We start from the raw sequence: 19872 nt of genomic DNA on the forward strand, positions 1-19872 counted from the left end.
GCCCTAGCTGCTTTCCATTTGCAAATGAAGGTTCAGGAGTTATAAATGCCATGGGCTTGTCATTTACCAGACTTTATATTCAAGGCTAATGGCATGTCCTTGAATTAGTTTCATTCCACAATAATCCAGGAATTGGGAGGGGGAGGGGGCTTTTATAAATGTCAGGTGTTTGCCAAACTGGGGGTAGGGGCATAGCTCAGTCAGTAGAGCACGAGACTCTTCATCTTATGGCTGTGGGTTCGAGCCTCATGTTGGGCAAAAGATTTCTGCATTTCTGGGGGTTGGACTAGATGATCCTTGTGGTCCCTTCCAATTCTACAATTCAGTGATTCAATGACCTGCCTAACCAGCACAGGGATTGTACCAGTTTTTATGCTGGCAGCCCAAATGCACCTACTGTGACTGTCCCAGGAACCAGGTAACAAAACTGGTGACAATAGGACATACCTCTCCAATAGTTTGTATGTGTTCCATAAGATATTTTCTCTTTTCTTTTTCTTTTTTTTATAAATTTTTATTCAGATTTCACAAAAGTTTTTTAACAGACACAGCAACACAAACAAACACAAAACTAAACAAAAACATGTATAATTTCAAATCCTTATTTTCGTATAACGTATTTCCCAGACTCCCCCATACCTCCCCTTACTGCATTCTAATTTCAAACTTTTTTCAGCAAATTCTTACTCTCAGTCTTCTCAGATTTAAAACCTCCTTTCTTCTTTTTAATCTTAATCTTTACAGCTGTAAACCCCTTAATTTATAAAAACCATAAGATATTTTCTCTTTGGTGGAGCCATTGCTTGCGGGGAGGCGTCTGTTTGGGTCTGCTCCTGATTTGAGCTGTAGCATTAACACTCAGAGGAGACGAGTATAAAATGGTGGGAGGGTGCCAGCATCGCAAAGCTGGAATTGTTTTTGAGCATCTCGGTTGCTTTATTTCAGGGCAGTGAGGCAACCCATTTTTCTCGCAGAGCGAAGGGGTGCGTCTCCCATCGTGTCCCTAATGTGGCAGCCAGACCCAGCTCTTTAGTTAATTGCTCTTCTTCCCTTTTGTAATATCTGAATATTGTGGTAGTTGAGAGCACTGCAAGTCATTGCACATTAATGGGCAAGTGTTCTGTTGCTAAGCAGATGACGTTGCTGATGATGCTGTGTCAAAGGACCATGGCTGGTCCTTGCTTGACCCATCTCTCTTAAGCCACAGCTGGAATAAGAAAATGTGACTGCAGGTGCTACACTCAAACCAGCTGGGCAGTTTTTAAGGGCTCTAGCACTAAAATTCAGGCCCTTTATGGACTCGGACACAGTCAGTTGCTATATTCTCAGTATAATCAAGGTTTGCCAAAGTAGCATATGTCTCTGCATTTGTTTAGCAACTGAAAAATGCTCTTCTGTACACCTCTTTATGTGAAATACAGCTCAGGTTTGACATTGGGGCAGATGTGATCTCCTAGTTGTCAACACTCTCCTATTAATGTCGGCCATTGGAGGAGGGGGGAGGTGTGTGAGAGAGAGAGAGAGAGGAGAGAGAGAGAATTTCTTGAGTGGGTTTTGAGGGTAAGATGCCAGAAAACTGTTCTTAACAAGACTGACAAAGTTGTAACATGTGGGATGGGTGGTTCACAGCATTATCACCTTACTGTAATGGTGCTTTTTCTTTTTAATTCAATTAATTCAATGCAATTCTGTGCAGACATCAAGCAGTGGGGGCGGGCCGGGTGGTCGTGATTGCACCTGATAGCAACACATTAATGATAATATTTTCATAGAGGTGCATAACAGCAGGTGTGGTCATGATTTTTCTCCCCCCAACCTTGCCCACTACAATGTGTGGATTGTAATGTTGGCACAGGGCTTGTCTGCATGAATGCAGTTGAGGCCTCCTTATTCTTCCCATCTCTTGCAGCTGACACTTCTTTTATCTTTCTTTCCTGTCCACTTCTGTTTCCCTTTCCTCTGTCCTTTCTTTCTAGCAAGACTGAGGACTGGGGGTATCTGAATGAAGATGGAGAGCTCGGCTTGGCCTATCAGGGTCTAAAGCAAGTTGCCAGGTCAAAGACTTTTACATCTTTTCCTTCTCCTTTCGGACCTTTTCCTACTGTCTCTTTCCAGTGTTTCTCTTTCCCCTCACTTTCATGTGGAACTGGAAATGGACATAATTCACAAAGACCCCAAACTGGATTCCTTTGGAGCTGTTTTGATGTCAAATCCAGCTTTGCCACGTGGGTAGTGACTGGAACCAGATCTGTGTGTGAGGGATACAAGAGACAGGCTGGGCTGATTGATTGATTGATTGATTGATTGATAGCATCAACTATCACTCATCAACAAATAATGGTGGGCACACGGGCATCCATGGGCATCCTGTTGGCAACTTCTGGGTGCTGGCCAGCCAGCTAAATTAGTTTTGAGTTTTCTAGAGTGGAAACGGTCGCCTGCCAGGGCTAGCCAGTCCTAAATCTGAGGAGTGTGTGTGTCTCTTTTTTTCTTAAAGTGGCTAAGGTAGTTCTTCCTCTAGAATAAATAATGGTAATTAAGGATATTTGCATACAGTAGCTTATTTCTTGGATATTTATGCAAAACTTTCAAAATGTTTCTTCTGGGCATCAAATGTTGCACACCGTTCAGCATGGGTGCATACTGCAGTACAGTGGTGCCTCGCAAGACGGAATTAATCCGTTCCGCGAGTCTCTTCGTCTTGCGGCTTTTTCGTCTTGCGAAGCACGGCTATTAGCGGCTTAGCGGCTATTAGCGGCTATTAGCGGCTTTAAGAAAAAGGAAACAAACTCGCAAGAACTCGCAAGACGTTTCGTCTTGCGAAGCAAGCCCATAGGGAAATTCGTCTTGCGGAACGACTCAAAAAACGGAAAACTCTTTCGTCTTGCGCGTTTTTCGTCTTGCGAGGCATTCGTCTTGCGAGGTACCACTGTATATCATTGTGTGTGACTAATACAGATAGTCACTATTTCAATTTCTGTACACTACTCTATCATCAATTTGATATGGTAGTGAAATAAAAGAATGATTTCAGCCATATATCTTCATATTTTCCCGAGGCACCTTGTCACTTGTTCCAGTTGTACAGATGTTATTTCACACACTAGCGAGTTGTAGATGCAAAAGCCTCCGATCAATTTTCTAAGTATCTTACGTTTTCAGTTTATTCCATTCCCATTATTACTAGGGAGTGGGGGGGCGGGGTATTTGGTGTGTTTTTTTGTAAGGAACAGCACAGCTGAGGAGAAAAGAGGACAAGTCAAGGGCAGGAAAGTGCTTCCAAGCCTTTTTCTCTCACACATTTACGAGGTCTACAAAACCTGCTCTTGTATTTAAATCTAGTGCTGAGATTCTTAGAAGGCAGGTGCTGCCTTTGCTTGTGCATGTGGATATGCACACAAAGCCTGGATATGAACAGAAGGGCCAATTCAGGATTTTGTGGACCTTAAGCGTATCTTCCGTACGTGCCATCCCCTTTCTTAAAGTAGAGCCCATAATCTGGCACTGACAACCTAGCAGGTATAGCATGCCTTGTGTGGAGATGTCTTTTGCATGAATCTTGACTAAGGCAGCCACAAAGAGCTTTATGCATGCAGTAATTCAGTTACCATGTGCTGGTTTCTATCCCAAGCATCCCAGCATTTCACATCTTTGCACGACTGTGTCCTATTGTTTTAGACCAAATCCAGCTTTTGGCATCCTGCTTTTTGTTGTTGTTGAATTTGGTTTATAGTAGCTTACATACACAAAACCACCTCGCGGCAGGCTGGTGTGCTGGTACCCAGGCAAACTTTTTCCCAGGGAGTGAGCCAGTCATGTCAAGAGGTCCACCTACAAGGATGCCTTTGGAACCTGGGCCAAAGCTGCTTGAGCCTTGAATAGCTTCCCAGGTTGCTTTGCTGCTGATCATAATCCTATATTAGTAAACTCGGTGTCTAGAAACTGCTGAGTCTACATTTGCAGGTAGAGTCCCGACAAGGGGACTGTACCACTTCAGACTCCATCTATCTGCAAGTAGAAAACTAGTAAATCAGAGAGAAGGCTGCTCTGATTTTCTGTTTGTGGGGAGGCATTTTTAAGGTATATGTGCTGATAAAACAAGCACAGGGAGCCTTTAAAAAACATGGGGGAATAATTCTGAAGGCACCCCACCCCCCAAACACACACTTGCAATGTGAAGTGGTTCAACCTACTCAAAACCTTAGGGTTCTACCACCTGCCTAGATCAGGCTGTCAGAACAGATTGATGAATGTTTGCAGCCTTGCTTTTAGAATCTCTTGTGAAAGCTTTTTTGGGGGGGGGGCGGTTTAAGTAGCAGAGGTTTCAATTTAGCAAACTCTAATTGGCACCTTTAAGAATCAATTTAGCTTACCAAACGTTAACCTTACCAGCACACCCAACAGTGCAGGCATATACGGGAAAGCTGTAACCTTTTTCAGGGATGAATCACACTTTTCGCTGGAGTGGGTGGAAAAGGAGTCAGAAATGCAAAGAATTGTTTCGCGCAACCCCTGGTACGGAAAGTGCTGCATGTTCCTTAATTTATTGTTTGTGCAGAATTGCACAGTGTGCATTCATTTAGAAGAGGGTTATTTTTTGTGATTTAAAGCCTCCCTTCCACTTTGCTATTGAAAACCATGGTTTTAATTTCCCTTTGGCACAGTCTGTGTAGGTTTTCTTTCACCCTTTTAACTTCCATTATTCAAGTTGCCTCATTTTAAAATAAAAGCATGTTTTATATATATATATACACACACAAATATATATATATATATATATATATATATATATATATATATAGGCATTTCAAACTTTCTTGTACAGCAGGATACAACAGAGTTCCTAAATGTAGTGTTTAGGTTTTCAAAATGACTTAATGGCGCTTTGAGCCTCACCTGGATACCTTTTAAAGAGACCTCAGAAATACCGGTAATTCATATCTCATCTTCTGAATAAGAGACCAGTTCAGAAAAATAATAGCTTGACAATTTGAGGTACAAGACAAATAAGGTGATACCTTTCGGAGGGTGGAGGGACCAGTTCCCTTGGGTTAAAATGTATCCAAATTCAGAATGCGTTCACCGTTCTCTGGAATCAATACGACAGGAGTCGGTAGCAGGAAGGGTCTTGGGCCCAGCCAGGCCCCTTCAGGCCTGCTCCCCTGATACTCTAGCAGACCCCCAGAGATGTGGAGATAGCAGGATCCGCGGCAACATAACTTGCAGGCCCAGTTGTTTATAGGGAGGAGATTGTGGGACTCACCCACCCTCCTTGCAGCAGTTTTCCAGGAAAAGCAGTTTTTAAATAACTTAAAGTTTCTAATAAGAACAATAGGTCAACAGCCATAAGAAGAACCCTTCTGGATCAGGCCAGGGACCCTTATAGTCCAGCATCCTGCTCTCACAGTGACCATCCAGGTGTCTATGGGAGAAGCTTGCAAGCTGGACTCGAGAGAGAACATAGCCAACTTGACTAGTAACTACAGATGGCTGTATCCTCCATTCATATGTCTAATTCTCTTTTGAATCCTTTTCATGTCAGTGGCCAGCGCCAACTTTTGTGGGAGCAAATTCCATAGTTTAACTATGCTCTAAAGCACAGGCGTTCCTTCCTCCAAAGGTCCTCAGCACCTGTGCTTTGGTCTCTTTGAACCTGGCACTTTCATGGCCTAAAGTAAAGGTAGATTGACCCCTGACCATTAGGTCCAGTCGTGGCCGACTCTGGGGTTGCGACGCTCATCTCGCTTTATTGGCCCAGGGAGCCGGAGCACAGCTTCCGGGTCATGTGGCCAGCATGACCAAGCCACTTCTGGCGAATCAGAGCAGCAGACAGAAACGCCGTTTACCTTCCCGCTGGAGCGGTACCTATTTATCTACTTGCACTTGACGTGCTTTCGAACTGCTAGGTTGGCAGGAGCAGGGACCGAGCAACGGGAGCACACCCCGTCACGGGGATTCGAACCGCCGACCTCTTGATCGGCAAATCCTAGGCTCTGTGGTTTAACCCACAGCGCCACCCGCGTCCCTTCTACCCTATTCAGGCAATCTTAAACTTTTTCGCACTCATTCTGTAAGAAGGATTTATCCTGAACTGGACACTCCTTGGCTCCTATGAGCTTTTCCCCCAGCGATCAGTCCCTACCTCTGAGAAAGACGAATGAGGGCTACGCCTCTCTACAAAATGAAGGAAGCATTATTTATCTGATAGAGATGCTGATGGTTAGAGGGGGTCCTGAGCCAATTACTTTTGGCCCCCTCCCCAATTCTGGCCACACTGTTTTTCTCCGTCAGAGAGGGGAAGGGACAGGGAAGCTCTCTCAGTCCTGGCTTGGTGGAGAAGCGGGAAAGGGCCTTCTCCTGCGCTGCTCCTGGCAACTTTGGAACTCCCTCCCGAAAGAAACTAGGCTGGCTTTGTCCTTGTTGTCCTTGCGCTGGCAGGCAAATACCTTCTTGTTCCAACAGTTCCTGGCTGTTTTTAATGAAAGGGTTGGTGCTGTGGTGTCTTTATTGTAATTATTGGTGTGGTTTTAATAGATTGTTTATATGTATAATTTTTTTAAAATTCTATCATTTAATTGTTTTTTAATTATTGGTTTTTCTATGTTTTTAGCAGTTCTTAATTTTGAGCTGCCTTGAGTCCTGTCAGGGAAAAATGCAGGGTAGAAATAAATATGTAATATAATGATAATAACTTTTAAAAGGCTTGCACCATGAACAGTGGCATGAGCCCCTCAGAAGCCCCCCCCCCCCCGGAAGTGTGGCTGGTTGCTTCCTTCTTGCTGGAATGGCTTCAGAGTTTTTGCATTTGTTTTAATCTTTATTATAGTTTAAAACGCATAAAAAGGAAAGGGAAAAAATATTGCCACTGTCAAAACATTATACACTTCAATGAAACAAACTGACACAAACTAAGATTGTTGTGGGATAAAGTAACTGAAAGAGAGGAGGAGAAAAAAATGATAAATAAAACAAAATTAGGTAATTGTTTTACAGAATAAATCAAAAACTCTTCAGTGTATACCATATCCAAAACATACCCATCGGAAAAGTTAGTTTGCTATTCATTTCTCTCAGAACGGATGATTTGAAAATAAAATACAAAGTTTCTACGTAAAAATTCAAACTTTTTTTTTGTTATTTTAGATACATTGCGTGAAAAGGAAAGGAGAATCTATGTCAACCAAACTTTATTGTATGTCTGTAAGGGGGATTGTCCATGCTCTTCAATATTAGTAAATATTATAAAATCAGACCACACCACAGTAAAGTTATCATTCTTAGTTTGACCTCATACAATCCTCAGCTGTACCAGCACTGTATCCTGTACCACTTGATATCCATTTAACAGCGTAGCGATGGAAAGAACTTTTCAATACCTAACGATAAAAATCCTTGCAGGTCGTAACCTATGCCCAATACAAACTCCTTAGTGTGTCGTTCTTCACAACAGCTGGCTTTACAGAAATATTTTACAGAAGAGTGGCTTCAGAGCTGATGCAGTGTTGTCACTTAGCAACTGCCCTCAACTCTTAAAGGGGGCCCATTTCCCTCTGATAATTCATGCCCCACCCATAGTAGTTCATAGAGTCAACGAATTGTAGAGTTGGGAGGGACCCCAAGGGACCCCATCTAGTCCCTGCAAGCAGAAATCTTTTGCCCAACGTGGAGCTCACACTCACAAGGTTAAGATTCTCATGCTCTGCTGGCTGGGCGATCCTAATCGTATCCCTCGTGTCCAGTTGTTGTGCGGTTTCTTTGTTTCTTCCGGACCTTGGCTTTGAGAGGTCAAGTGATTTTGTGATTTCTCTGTATTCCCCCACTTCGCCTCCCCCCACACACACTCAGGCTCCTTGAGGCCCAGCTCCAGGATCAGAGGAGAGAGCATGAAGAGGAAGTAGAAACTCTGAAGGAGCAAATGGGGACCTTGAGGGAAGAGATGGAGAAACAGCAGGAGGTCTTCTTCCAGACGCTGCAGCTGTCGCCAGAAGCCCAAGTGGAGTTCGGAATCCAGCAAGAAATCATGCGGCTGACCAGCGAAAACCTGGTAGGGGTGGACTGGCAGAATAATAATAATATAATAATAATAATAATAATAATATATTATTTGTACCCCGCCCATCTGGCTGGGGAAACTCTGGGTGGCTTCCACAAATACCAAAAATACACTAATATGTCATACATTAAAAACTTCCCTGAACAGGGCTACTTTAAGATGTCTTCTGAATGTCAGGTAGTTGTTTATCTCTTTGACATCTGATGGGAGGGCGTTCCACAGGGCAGGCGCCACTCCCAAGAAGGCCCTCTGCCTGGTTCCCTGTAGCTTTGCTTCTCGCAATGAGGGAACCGCCAGAAGGCCCTCGGCGCTGGACCTCAGCGTCCGGGCAGAATGATGGGGGTGGAGACGCTCCTTCAGGTATACTGGGCCGAGGCCGTTTAGGGCTTTAAAGGCCAGCACCAACACTTTGAATTGTGCTCGGAAACGTACTGGGAGCCAATGAAGGTCTTTCAAGACCGGTGTTATGTGGTCTCGGCGGCCTCTCCCAGTCACCAGTCTAGCTGCCGCATTCTGGATTACTTGTAGTTTCCGGGTCACCTTCAAAGGTAGCCCCAGGTAGAGCGCATTGCAGCAGTCCAAGTGGGAGATAACTAGAGCATGCACCACTTTGGCGAGACAGTCTGCGGGCAGGTAGGGTCTCAGCCTGCGTACCTTGGCTCTTCCTGCTGCGGATTGCTGCAATCGTGCTATGGGTGAAAAAGACCCTGTCTTGGAGACAGGGGGGAGGAAAGAGCTGCTTGCACACCTCTGCCTTTGGCACCTCCACCCGCTCTTGTAATGTCTGAGTCTCCTTTCAGTTATGTTCCAGGGCAGGGCTCAATAAGATGAGCCATGCTGGATCAGACCAAAGGCCCATCTAATCTGGTATCCTGTTCTCACAGTGGCCAGTCTGATGCCAGTGGGAAACCTGCAGGAAATGCATGGGTGCAACAGCCCTCTCTCCATCTCGTACTGTCTGGGGAGATGGTTGTGTGTAGCAGCCCAGTAGGTGAGACCTTTCGTTTCCACTATACAGATGCAAACCATTATGTGTGCAGAGGAGAAGACTTCCCACATAGGGCAGCTTACAAATCATGTTGTATTCAAAACAGTAACTAAGCAACTGCCAAATGTCTGAATCCGTAGCAGGGCTGCAAAGGATTGATAATTCTACCCAGCATTGGGCAATACAGACCATCAACCCTAAGGCAGCTCCTTATAATTTATAGATACATTGCAGATGTTTCAGGAAGATGTCAGGGATAACTAAGTTGTGTGGCAGCCCAGCCCACACCATGGTCAATATTGGGTGTAGAGTACAGTGGTACCTCGGGTTAAGTACTTAATTCGTTCCGGAGGTCCGTTCTTAACCTGAAATTGTTCTTAACCTGAAGCACCACTTTAGCTAATGGGGCCTCCCGCTGCCGCTGCGCCGCCGCTGCATGATTTCTGTTCTCATCCTGAAGCAAAGTTCTTAACCCGAGGTAATATTTCTGGGCTAGCGGAGTCTGTAACCTGAAGCGTATGTAACCTGAAGCGTATGTAACCCGAGGTACCACTGTATGTCCCTGATGTGGCGTCTTGAGAGGGAGAGATTTTCATAGCAGGAGAGAGAAACATAGGTGCTGTGTTAAAGCACCGGTCCATGCAGCCTATCACATAGATAGGCAATGTAGTGCCCTCTTGATATTGTGAGACTCCCATCAGCCCCTGCCAGCATAGCCAGTGGTCAGGAAAGATGGAAGTTGTGGTTCAACAACAGTAAAAGTTGCCTGACAGTAGAACCCTAGGGAGGCTGTGCACTCTCCTTCCTCAGAGATTTCTAAGCAGAGGATGGATGGCCATCTGTCATGGATGCTTCAGTTGAGATTCCTGCATTGCAGGGGGTTGGACTAGATGACCCTCAGGGTCCCTTCCAACTCTGTGATTCTATGAACATCTGGAGAGCACCACATTGGCTACTCCTGGCCTAGCATTACCTGCTCTTTCCTGACAGCAACTTTCCAGAACTTCAGGCATAAAGTGTTTCCCATCACCTGATCCTTTTAACCGGATAAACCATAGATTGGGCCTGGGACTTCTGAATGCAGAGCATATGCTCTTATCACTGAGCTATGGCCTTTATACCTGGAGATATTGCGGTCTGTAGAGTAGGGGGCCCTCTAGCGCGAAAGAATGTAGAGAGCTTATGGGGATCAATTTACTTGCTGCTTGTGCTCCACAGTGGCATCTTATTAGGAAAACTTTTATCACTTCCAAGCAGATGTGTCAGAATCATTTAAATATGAACGTCAAGAACTGTGGCAAAAAGCACTGAGGTGGCAAATTGTAAATTATTATGTACCGTGTTTTGCTTCCCCTGGAAGTCGGGAATCAGTGACCTTAGGTTGTTTCTTTGGCTAGGCAGAGGGCAACAAAGACTGACTGATTGACAAGCAATAATTGGTAGGAGGAAGCCTTGTCAGATAAACCACTAATTCCCTGATTGTTCTTGATGTAATTATTTATGTTGGGAGCAAGGTTTTGTGGCATGCCATGGAGAGACCTGCTTATTGCTTAACCCGTTGGCAGAAGCTCCAGCAATCGAGGGCTGTCAAACAAACACTTGCCATTTTCTTGCCAGGATTGTTGTTCTTTGCACACACAGCTTTAATTAGTACTTATGAAGCATCTCTAAACTCCAGGCACTGTGCGAAAACTACAAACATGAGGCTAGCCTTGCATGGATTTCCTGCACAGCTGAGGATCACACTACATGTCACGTTAGCTTCATGGAAATGTTTCATACAAATTGCCACCACAGTCTGAATCAATATTGGTGGGAACATGCCTTAAATTGGTATTAGGCTAAAAAATTATCCATTGAAGTGAATGGGAGACACACACTCCTCCCCAATGCAGGTAAAGGTAAAGGGACCCCTGACCATTAGGTCCAGTCGTGACCGACTCTGGGGTTGCAGCGCTCATCTCACTTTATTGGCCAAGGGAGCCGGCATACAGCTTCTGGGTCATGTGGCCAGCATTACTAAGCCGCTTCTGGCGAACCAGAGCAGCGCACGGAAACGCCGTTTACATTCCCGCCGGAGCGGTACCTATTTATCTACTTGCACTTTTTGGTTTCGAACTGCTAGGTTGGCAGGAGCAGGGACCGAGCAACGGGAGCTCACCCCATCGCGGGGATTCGAACCGCGACCTTCTGATTGGCAAGCCCTAGGCTCTGTGGTTTAACCCACAGGGCCACCCGTGTCCCCCACTGGTACAGAAGGCCTTATCTGGATTGCTAACACAGCAGAGGACAAACAGTTAAAGCACTCCTAACCCTGACACTAGGGTCCTGTTCCAGATTTGAGAATCACGTGGGCAATTTGTGTGTGCGTACATGTGTTTAAAAATCCTAAACCCTGCACTTGAAGAAACCACTATGTATCTAATGTAATGAGAAGACAATGCAGCCTTCTTTTCCCCTTCCCTCTACTTGCAGCCCAAACATTGCAAGGAAGGCTTTACTGCTTCAAACTGCTGATGGTATAATCTGGGGGTTTTAACTGCTGAACCACACTGTCTCCATCTTCTACACGGAATCAAGCTTTTGATAACGTTACAGCTAGATCAGGCAGGCAGTCGAGCAGCAAGCAAAGAGAGAACACGATAACTGGCTCCTTAAAATAATTCAGCCTCACCCTGAGCAACTTGACAAATTACTCACTTTACTATTATATGAAAAGCTCACAACGCATGATTGATTGGTCTGGTGCAGACTGAAATGGACCCTGAAAGAGAAATCAATGTACAGCTTTAAAAAGCTGCTGGTGTGTTTAGGGTCTCTTAAAAAAAAAAGTTAGACAACTTCTTTCTGGCTGAAGAAGACAACAATTTCCTTAGACCTTTCTGCTTATTTTATTTGTTGTATCTGTGTGCCTTGTCCTTCATTCTAGATATTCAGTTGAGCTTAGAAATTGGGCTTCTCCCATTTAATCCTCACTAAACCCCATGAGGTAGTTTGGGCTGAGAGCCTGTGATTCATCAGTGAACATGGTGTCTGAGCAGGGATTTGAAGCCTGTTCCCTCTGGTCCAACTGCCCAAAATACCACACTGGCTCTCCCTAGCAGTTTTTATTCATGGGCATGCACCAGCAATTTACCCCATGAAGATGGTGACCTTGTTCACACACTTTTAGACCATAGTTGAGCTGTGGCTTCAAGGCGAATGTGCAGTGTGCACTGATGCACATTGCTGAAATTGGAGGTGCTGGTCCTATTTCTGGGAGCTAAACCATCCTCTGGCTTGGCGTTATGTCCAATCCCAGGCTCATTATTTCCGAACCAAACTGTGAGTGGTCAGCAAGGTTTGTTTTGGGCTTACTGCTCATGCTTTCTCTGGACAAGACAAACCACAAACCCAGGTTCAGGCGTGACACTCATGCCACAGCTCATGGCTTGCTTCCTAGAAGCAGCGGGAAGTGCAAACCACCAGTGGTTTTTTAGCAGCATGCACCAGCAGGCTGCAAGCCCTAGGCTCTGTGGGTTAGACCACAGCGCCACCCGCTTCCCATCAGAGGGTCAGCGGTTCAAATCCCCGCGACAGGGTGAGCTCCCGTTGCTCCGTCCCTGCTCCAGCCAACCTAGCAGTTTGAAAGCATGTCAAAGTGCAAGTAGATAAATAGGTACCGCTCCGGCGGGAAGGTAAACGGCGTTTCTGTACACTTCTCTGGTTCCCTTTACCTTTTACCAGCAGGCTGCATGTTCAGTTAAACCACAGCTTAGTTTGACTGTGGTATAAACTTTAACTGAGGGAGCGCCCCATATGGAAATCCTTGAACCAGTGAGCTTTTTAGCTCTACCCCTTCCTGTCACGTAATTTCCTGCCATGTGAACAGGGAAACTGACAAGCAGGAAACCACAAACCATGAATTAACTATGGGAAAACCTCAAAAAGCACAATGGGGAACTATCTCCTGATCGGTCACCAAGCCTTCAACGCTGCTTTCTGCAAGGTTCCTATCTGCTGTACGTCTCTACTTGCTCCGCACCTGATGTGTCAACCTGCATGAGGCCAAATTAGGCCCACAAATTTGGTCAGGGGTTCCCTACCCCTGTGAATGAGGCCAATCTGAATGTGGAAAGGAGACAGAACAGCATTATGGACTGGGTGTGCCAAACTAAAACCAGGATTCCTTGCATACTCATTAGTGGAATTGTTAGTGCTTCTAATTTCCAGTCATTTTCATGCCTCCCATAAATTTAAGCTGTAAGCCCTGGGAAAGGGCATACAACCGGAACGCCCTGTAGCTAGAGAGAAACGCCAAACCCTTGGAGGTAAATGCAACACTGGGGGGGGGGGGTGTTTCTAGCTATGACAGGCCCTTTTATTACATTTTAGCATGTTTTCCGATTACCTGTTCAAAGTGGGAACGCCCTTGCTGGGGACTGTTTTAATGCAAATCAGTAAAGGGAGTGCCACGAACCATTTGCGGGTTTTGTGTTTGCACGGCTGAAGCAGAGCGTTTGGCAGCAGCGCACGCAGACTTTTGCTCTGTTAGCCAAGTGAAGCAGTTTAACTTGATTGCAGATGTCATTCCTGTCTTTCAGGATCTCAAAGAGCTGCTGGAAAAACTGAAGAAGAATGAAAGCAAGCTGAAAAAGCAGCTCAAGATTTACATGAAGAAAGTCCAAGATTATGAAGGTAGGTCTGGCTTGAGATGTTCCTGCTGTAGATGAGAAGTCAACAGAACTCCGTTGTGTTCCTTTCCCCATAACAGAGAGTTCAGTTCAACTGAGCAGCTTGTGCATCTTTAAACCAACAGAAAGCCAGAAACTCTGAGGCTGCAGCAGATGATATGATATTAAGGTGTAAATCAGGATATTGATTGGAAAACCAAGGAGAGTTATGCATAGGGGGAAGGAACGGTCAGGAACCTTAAGAGCCAGAGTCCTTGTTACTCATTTGGTAGGTAGATGTTGTCAGGATACAAGGGTATATAGGTGCCATCAGTCATCTCACCCCCCACTATAACATCTTCTTGATAGACTGGGGTGAACAATTCTTGCCTATAAAATAGGACAGGAGCTGGACTGCTTTAAAAATCAGTTCTCATGGTGCCTCCCTGTGGCCCTTTTCGGTCCTGCCTTCCTTTGGCTTTTAGTACTTCCAATATCGAGGAAGCACTCCACCTCCTGGTGCCTCTTGGATAAATTGCACCTATTAAGGGAACCCTGTATATTTACAGCAGCAGTTGAAATGCCTCAGCAAGAAAGGAACATGGAAAGAAGACATCTGTGCAGCCCTGTAATTCTTTTTATCTTGGTGGCTTGACAGATCGATTAGCTACGCCAGGCTTTGATCCGAAGGACTGGTTTTGGAAAGCTGGTCATTAAATGAAATTAAGCCTAATGAATAGGGGATTCTGCATCGTGGCAGCTGGAGCAGATGGTTCTTGTCACTGTAATTTACATGCCTCAAAGTGACACTTGCCGCATTATTTGAATTGTGCCTTAATATCCATTTTCCTAATAAATATCACGGCTGCGCCCCTCACCAGGGTGCCACAGCGGTTATCCTCTATGGTAAGCCACTTTAAACAGTGTTAACACACAAAAAGCATCAGTACGGTCACCATCTTCCTGTACGGTTAAAGAGCAGAGCTTCTCTTTTTCCTGTGAACACAGCAGTTTTGTCTAATGGCTGCAGCCGAGTTGTCCACTAGGGATCAATCCAGGAAGTCAGGACTTAATGATGAGCATCTTGGACCAGGTTTGAGAGTGGGAGGTGGGCTGCACATACGATTTAGTTGTTGCGGCCAGATCTTCTCTCTCTCACAGAACGGTTATTTATTTATCTATCTATTTATCTATTAAATTTGTATGCTGCCCTTCATCCATAGATCTTGGCGCGGTTCACAACATCAAAACACAGTACAGCAACACAAAGCACATGATAAAAACAGGAACAAAAAAACAACAAAGCAATACAGAGGGCAGCTTGCCATATCTTACTACACTGAGAACCAGTGTGGCGCTGTGATAAAAGAGTGTTGGGACACCAGGCCTCAAATCCCTGCTCAGACATGAAACTCGCTAGGTGACCTTGGGCAAGTCATAGTCTCTCTGCCTAACCCACCTCACAGGGTTGCTGTGAGGATAAAATGGTGGGCGGGGGGGGGGACCATGCGCACTGCTTTGCGCTCCTTGGAGAAAAGATGGGATATATTTGTAACAGTAAATCAAATTTTAAAAAAATAAATACATGATAGCATCCAAATAAGTGTATGGGATCTGTAGCCATTGGCAGTTAACTGCAAATTAGCAGTGAGCTGCTCGGTCCATTAATGGACTTGATGGTGATGCAACTTTTTGTGATTATGAGTGATCACAAGATCCATTTTTATTAGCAGGTGTGTATACTTAGAAGTAATTCCCACTTGGTTCAGAGCTGCTTACTCCTGCATAAGTGTGATTACGAAAGCCTCTGGAGAGGTTTCTTTTGTTCATGTAGGGAAGGAATGGACAAGAAAGGAGAGGATATAACAATTGCAGGGCATGCAACTGTTGGCACCTGTAGAGCTTGTGATTCTTTCTCACAAACAGATGTGGGGAAGTAAACCTTGGCCGGAGCTATACCAGACCTTAGGAGAAGGCTCATCTCATTGAATGCTTCTGCATATTAAAGTACTTACCTGGGCATGGAAAACAAGGGATATGAGGCATGCGCTAGCCTTCTGTGTGCAAGTAAGGCTTTCGTATGGAGGAGCATTAAATCACTGGAGCCATGTGCCCCACCCATAGTCTGAAGAGAGATGACACACACACAGCCTCACTTTATCAGCTTTTTGTGAGAACCTAAGCACAGACATGGGACGCGGGTGGTGCTGTGGGTTAAACCACAGAGCCTAGGACTTGCCGATCAGAAGGTCGGCTGTTCGAATCCCCGCGACAGGGTGAGCTCCTGTTGTCTGGTCCCAGCTTCTGCCAACCTAGCAGTTCAAAAGCACGTCAAAGTGCAAGTAGATAAATAGGTACCGCTCTGGCGGGAATGTAAACAGCATTTCCGTGCACTGCTCTGGTTCGCCAGAAGTGGCTTAGTCATGCTGGCCACATGACTCAGAAGCTGTCTGCGGACAAATGCCGGCTCCCTTGGCCAATAAAGCGAGATGAGCGCCGCAACCCCAGAGTCTGTCACGACTGGACCTAATGGTCAGGGGTCCCTTTACCTTTAAGCACAGACATCAGTCCAAGTTCAGTTAGCTTTGGTGCCTTTCCAACACTGAGCCCCAGTTAAAGTGGGCAGTGGAATTCATGCCAAGGGAGGTGAGAAGGAAGTGTGCAATTCTGTGGCTCGCTCCTGATCTCCTAACCACGGGTAAGAAATCTCCCTGCAGCAGTCCTCTCTCGGAGACCGCCAGCTTGAAATGGACCAAACCAGAAGGCGCTAGCTGCTTTTCAAGGCTGCTGCTTTAAGCCTGCCTGTAAGGTATCTGGCAGCACTGATCATTTAGCAATTCAGCGTCAGCTCATCTGTTTTCTCTCTGCAGCCGATCAAGTTGTCGAACAGACTGAAAAGCGGCAGCATGAACTCAACAGACAGGTCACTGTCCAAAGGAAGGAGAAAGATTTCCAGGGAATGCTGGAGTATTGCAAAGAAGATGAGCCGCTACTTGTGAAAAATCTCATTACAGGTAATGCTCTTGGCTTTGCTTGTCAGGCCTAGTTATTAAAAGAAACCTCAGAGATTCCCCAGTAGGAACAGCAGGCACACTTCCCTGAAAGATCTACTGAAGTTGCCCTGTAATGGGCGGCTGCAGGGAAAGGACATTTGAACTGAAACAGTAGAAACAGGTGGAGTAGGGGTGAAGCCCATTTCCAGGCAAGCCATGGGAACAAGTTTATTGAAGTAGGCTGTTGCTGAAGGAAGAAGGCAGGGGGGAGACTCTTTTCCACCCGGCAATTCAAGCACTAAGGTGCACTTTCTGTTTTGTGTGGTGGTCCCAGGAAGTCCGACCATGTCAAGTACTTCTTCACACAGCGCACAATTAATTTGTGGAATTCAGTATCAAAAAGGGTGCGACCAATCCACCACAGATAGGTCTGTCTATGGCTGTTAGCTGTAGAGCCTGGATGGAATATCTCAGCATTGCAGGAAAGGAGGACTGCCTTTCGAGCTTCCTGGAAGCGTCTTGCTGGCCAGCATGATGGACTGCATGAATCTTTAACCTGATCCCGAAGACTTGGCTATTCTATAGTGTGCACCTGAGAACACTTAACACTTCCCAGAATACTCTGCAACGTGCAAGGGTTTCACAGCAGAAACACAAAAATTTGACAGCAAGCAAATTATACGGCGTCCCCTGGAAAGCAGTACTGAGTGTCTGATGCTGCAGAATTGCCAAACCTAAGCAGGTGCAAAAATGATCAGAAATCATGTAGAAATCAGATATCATTCTGGTTTTTTAAAGGATTTAAAATAGCTTGTAAAGTACTTAAATCGTCAGATGTAAAGTATTTAAATCATCAGATTTAAATCCCTCTTACACACTGAGTTTTTGACTGCGGTGCCCACTTAACTGTATTAATGTGGGTCCATTTCTTCACAATGTGATATACTTCATTTAGCTAATGCATGCATAACTGGGGTTTTTTTAAAAAAAAATGAGAGAGTTTTTTGTATAGATTTTATATTGTAGGGGATTAATCTGATAATTAAGTAATTCTGTGATTTGGTCATCATTCAGATGGTGTGCATAATATAGAACTACGCCGTTAAGAAGTCAGGTTGTCTGAAAGGTTTTCTCTCCTGCTCACAGATCTGAAGCCCCAGATGGTCTCTGCCACGGTGCCCTGTCTTCCTGCCTACATCCTTTACATGTGTATCAGGCATGCAGATTATAGTAACGATGATCATAAAGTGCACTCCTTGCTTACCTCTACCATCAATGGCATTAAAAAAGTATTAAAGGTAAAAACAAAGCAAAACCCTAATACCTAACTTCAGGGTTTTTCTAATGGGAACAAATTCCCTGGGGCTTTATTGTTTGCTTGGCTTTGTTCTGAAATTATTAGCAAGAAGTGTGACAAGGTTAAACATACAACTGGATGGTTGGCAGTAGAAGTTTTTAGGGAAAGAATATGGCTGCCCCTCCATCCAGAACTCAAGAAACTTTCTCCATAAACACTGGGACCTTTAAAGACATAAAGTGCACCCAGAGAGCCTCTTAGGCAGGCTTCCTCAACCTGGCCCTCAAGATGTTTTGAGACTACAATTCCCATCATCCCTGACCACTGGTCCTGCTTAGCTAGGGATCATGGGAGATGTAGGCCAAAAACATCTGGAGGGCCGAAGTTGAAGAAGCCTGCTCTCAGGCATTTGCAAGAGCATCAGTAGATGTGTCAAGAACTTCACATTCGTTCTCTTTCTCATGGCCTTTGCTTCAGAGCTCACAATTTCTAGACCTTACTCTTCCCACCAGGCCTGGTGTCAGCATCTATGATCTGCCAAGGCCCCAGCATCCTGGCAGGACCTACCAGCACTGATGTCTGCCTTGTCCCACCCATGCCAGGCAGCTGAGTCTGTGAGCAGCCATGTTAATTTCCTGCTCTGCTGTGATGCTATCATCAGGGGAAAGTACAGCTAGGAGCCACCTAGCTGCCTTCAGCTAGGAACCACTGCCAGATAAGTCGGATAGCGTCCACCAAAGGGCACTTACTCCAGCACCCACCTTAAGCTTTGAGCCAATCCTGGTACCAAAGAATTTATGCTGCAGACTGAGCAACCAAAAGTCTGTATGATACCCATGAAGGGAAAGTGCCAGGCTTTGTTGCAAGCAAGATGTAACTGATCGAACCAGATTTCTTTCAAGAAGGTAATGAAGAAGTCTCATGGGCTCAAGGGATGGCTCCTTGTCTGCCCCTCCATTCTTACAATCCTATTACACTAAATTGCTTCTCCTCCTGATACAGCAACACTACCTCCCTAATGGTTCAATGCAAGCATATTTGGAAATAGCAGAATTAAGCATTCCTGCTGCAGATATCTAGATCACCTGCCTATAATGGACGTGTGACTAGAAGGATATTGTGACTCCAGGAATTAATCAGGGGTTTTTAAGCAAAACTAACCCATAAAAGCAGAGGTTTCAAACAGGGTTTTCTTCATATTTGTTTTGGGTTCTTTGCAGAAACATCACGACGACTTTGAGATGACGTCGTTTTGGCTGGCTAACACCTGCCGCCTTCTACATTGCCTGAAGCAATACAGTGGGGATACGGTGAGATAAGCGGTTGTGGGAAATGTCGCCATGATGGATGTGCACACAGTCTGTCACCTGTAACTTCTCTACTGAAATAAGCACTGCTGCTCCCATTCACTTCAATGGGAACTTGCCATTGAAGTCTAATGCTGAATTGCTTTCAATATCTTTGCAGTATTTTTTATCAGAACAAATGGGATTTGCAAGAAAAATGTGCAGTGTTGAGTACAGGATATTACATATTTTCTCACCCACCCCCCTGATTTTCTGTTCTCTTGCTCCACCTGTGGACGTATTCTGTTCTCACTGAGCATGCTCAGTCTTTGTTGACTATGTGTGGTTTTGTTTTGTTTTTGGGGTTTCCTCTCCTTTAGGGGTTTATCTAAAGATTGTGCAAATTTGGGTTTCCTCCAGGTCTGTTGACACCTCTATTTATGGACAGCACCATTTTGCTACACAAGGCTCCACACTCGGAGAATGAGTCCCCTATTAGCATAAAGTTTTTCACCCTCCTATGGCTCTGCCCTGGAAGCTACAGCTGCTTATTCCCTTGAGTTTAACTTCAGTAGATCTAGAATAACAACAACAAAAATGTCC

General features: G+C 45.2%; 1 protein-coding gene across 7 annotated transcripts in view; it reads left to right on the forward strand.

Moving 5' to 3' along the window:
* Window positions 1-19872, forward strand: part of MYO5B (myosin VB) — a 291350-nt gene that overhangs the window by 258806 nt on the left and 12672 nt on the right. For 6 of the 7 annotated variants that reach the window (XM_083465669.1, XM_083465672.1, XM_083465673.1 and 3 more), the window contains 5 exons: window positions 7846-8044; window positions 13625-13718; window positions 16564-16707; window positions 17833-17984; window positions 19204-19293. In XM_083465669.1, the coding sequence (XP_083321795.1) occupies window positions 7846-8044; window positions 13625-13718; window positions 16564-16707; window positions 17833-17984; window positions 19204-19293 (679 nt within the window). Of the gene's footprint in view, window positions 1-1976; window positions 2055-7845; window positions 8045-13624; window positions 13719-16563; window positions 16708-17832; window positions 17985-19203; window positions 19294-19872 lie in introns of all 7 variants that reach the window. The other variant, XM_083465667.1, reaches the window with a different exon arrangement.

Source organism: Podarcis liolepis (assembly GCF_965112155.1).
Source record: "Podarcis liolepis genome assembly, chromosome: 11".
Lineage (NCBI taxonomy): Eukaryota > Metazoa > Chordata > Lepidosauria > Squamata > Lacertidae > Podarcis > Podarcis liolepis.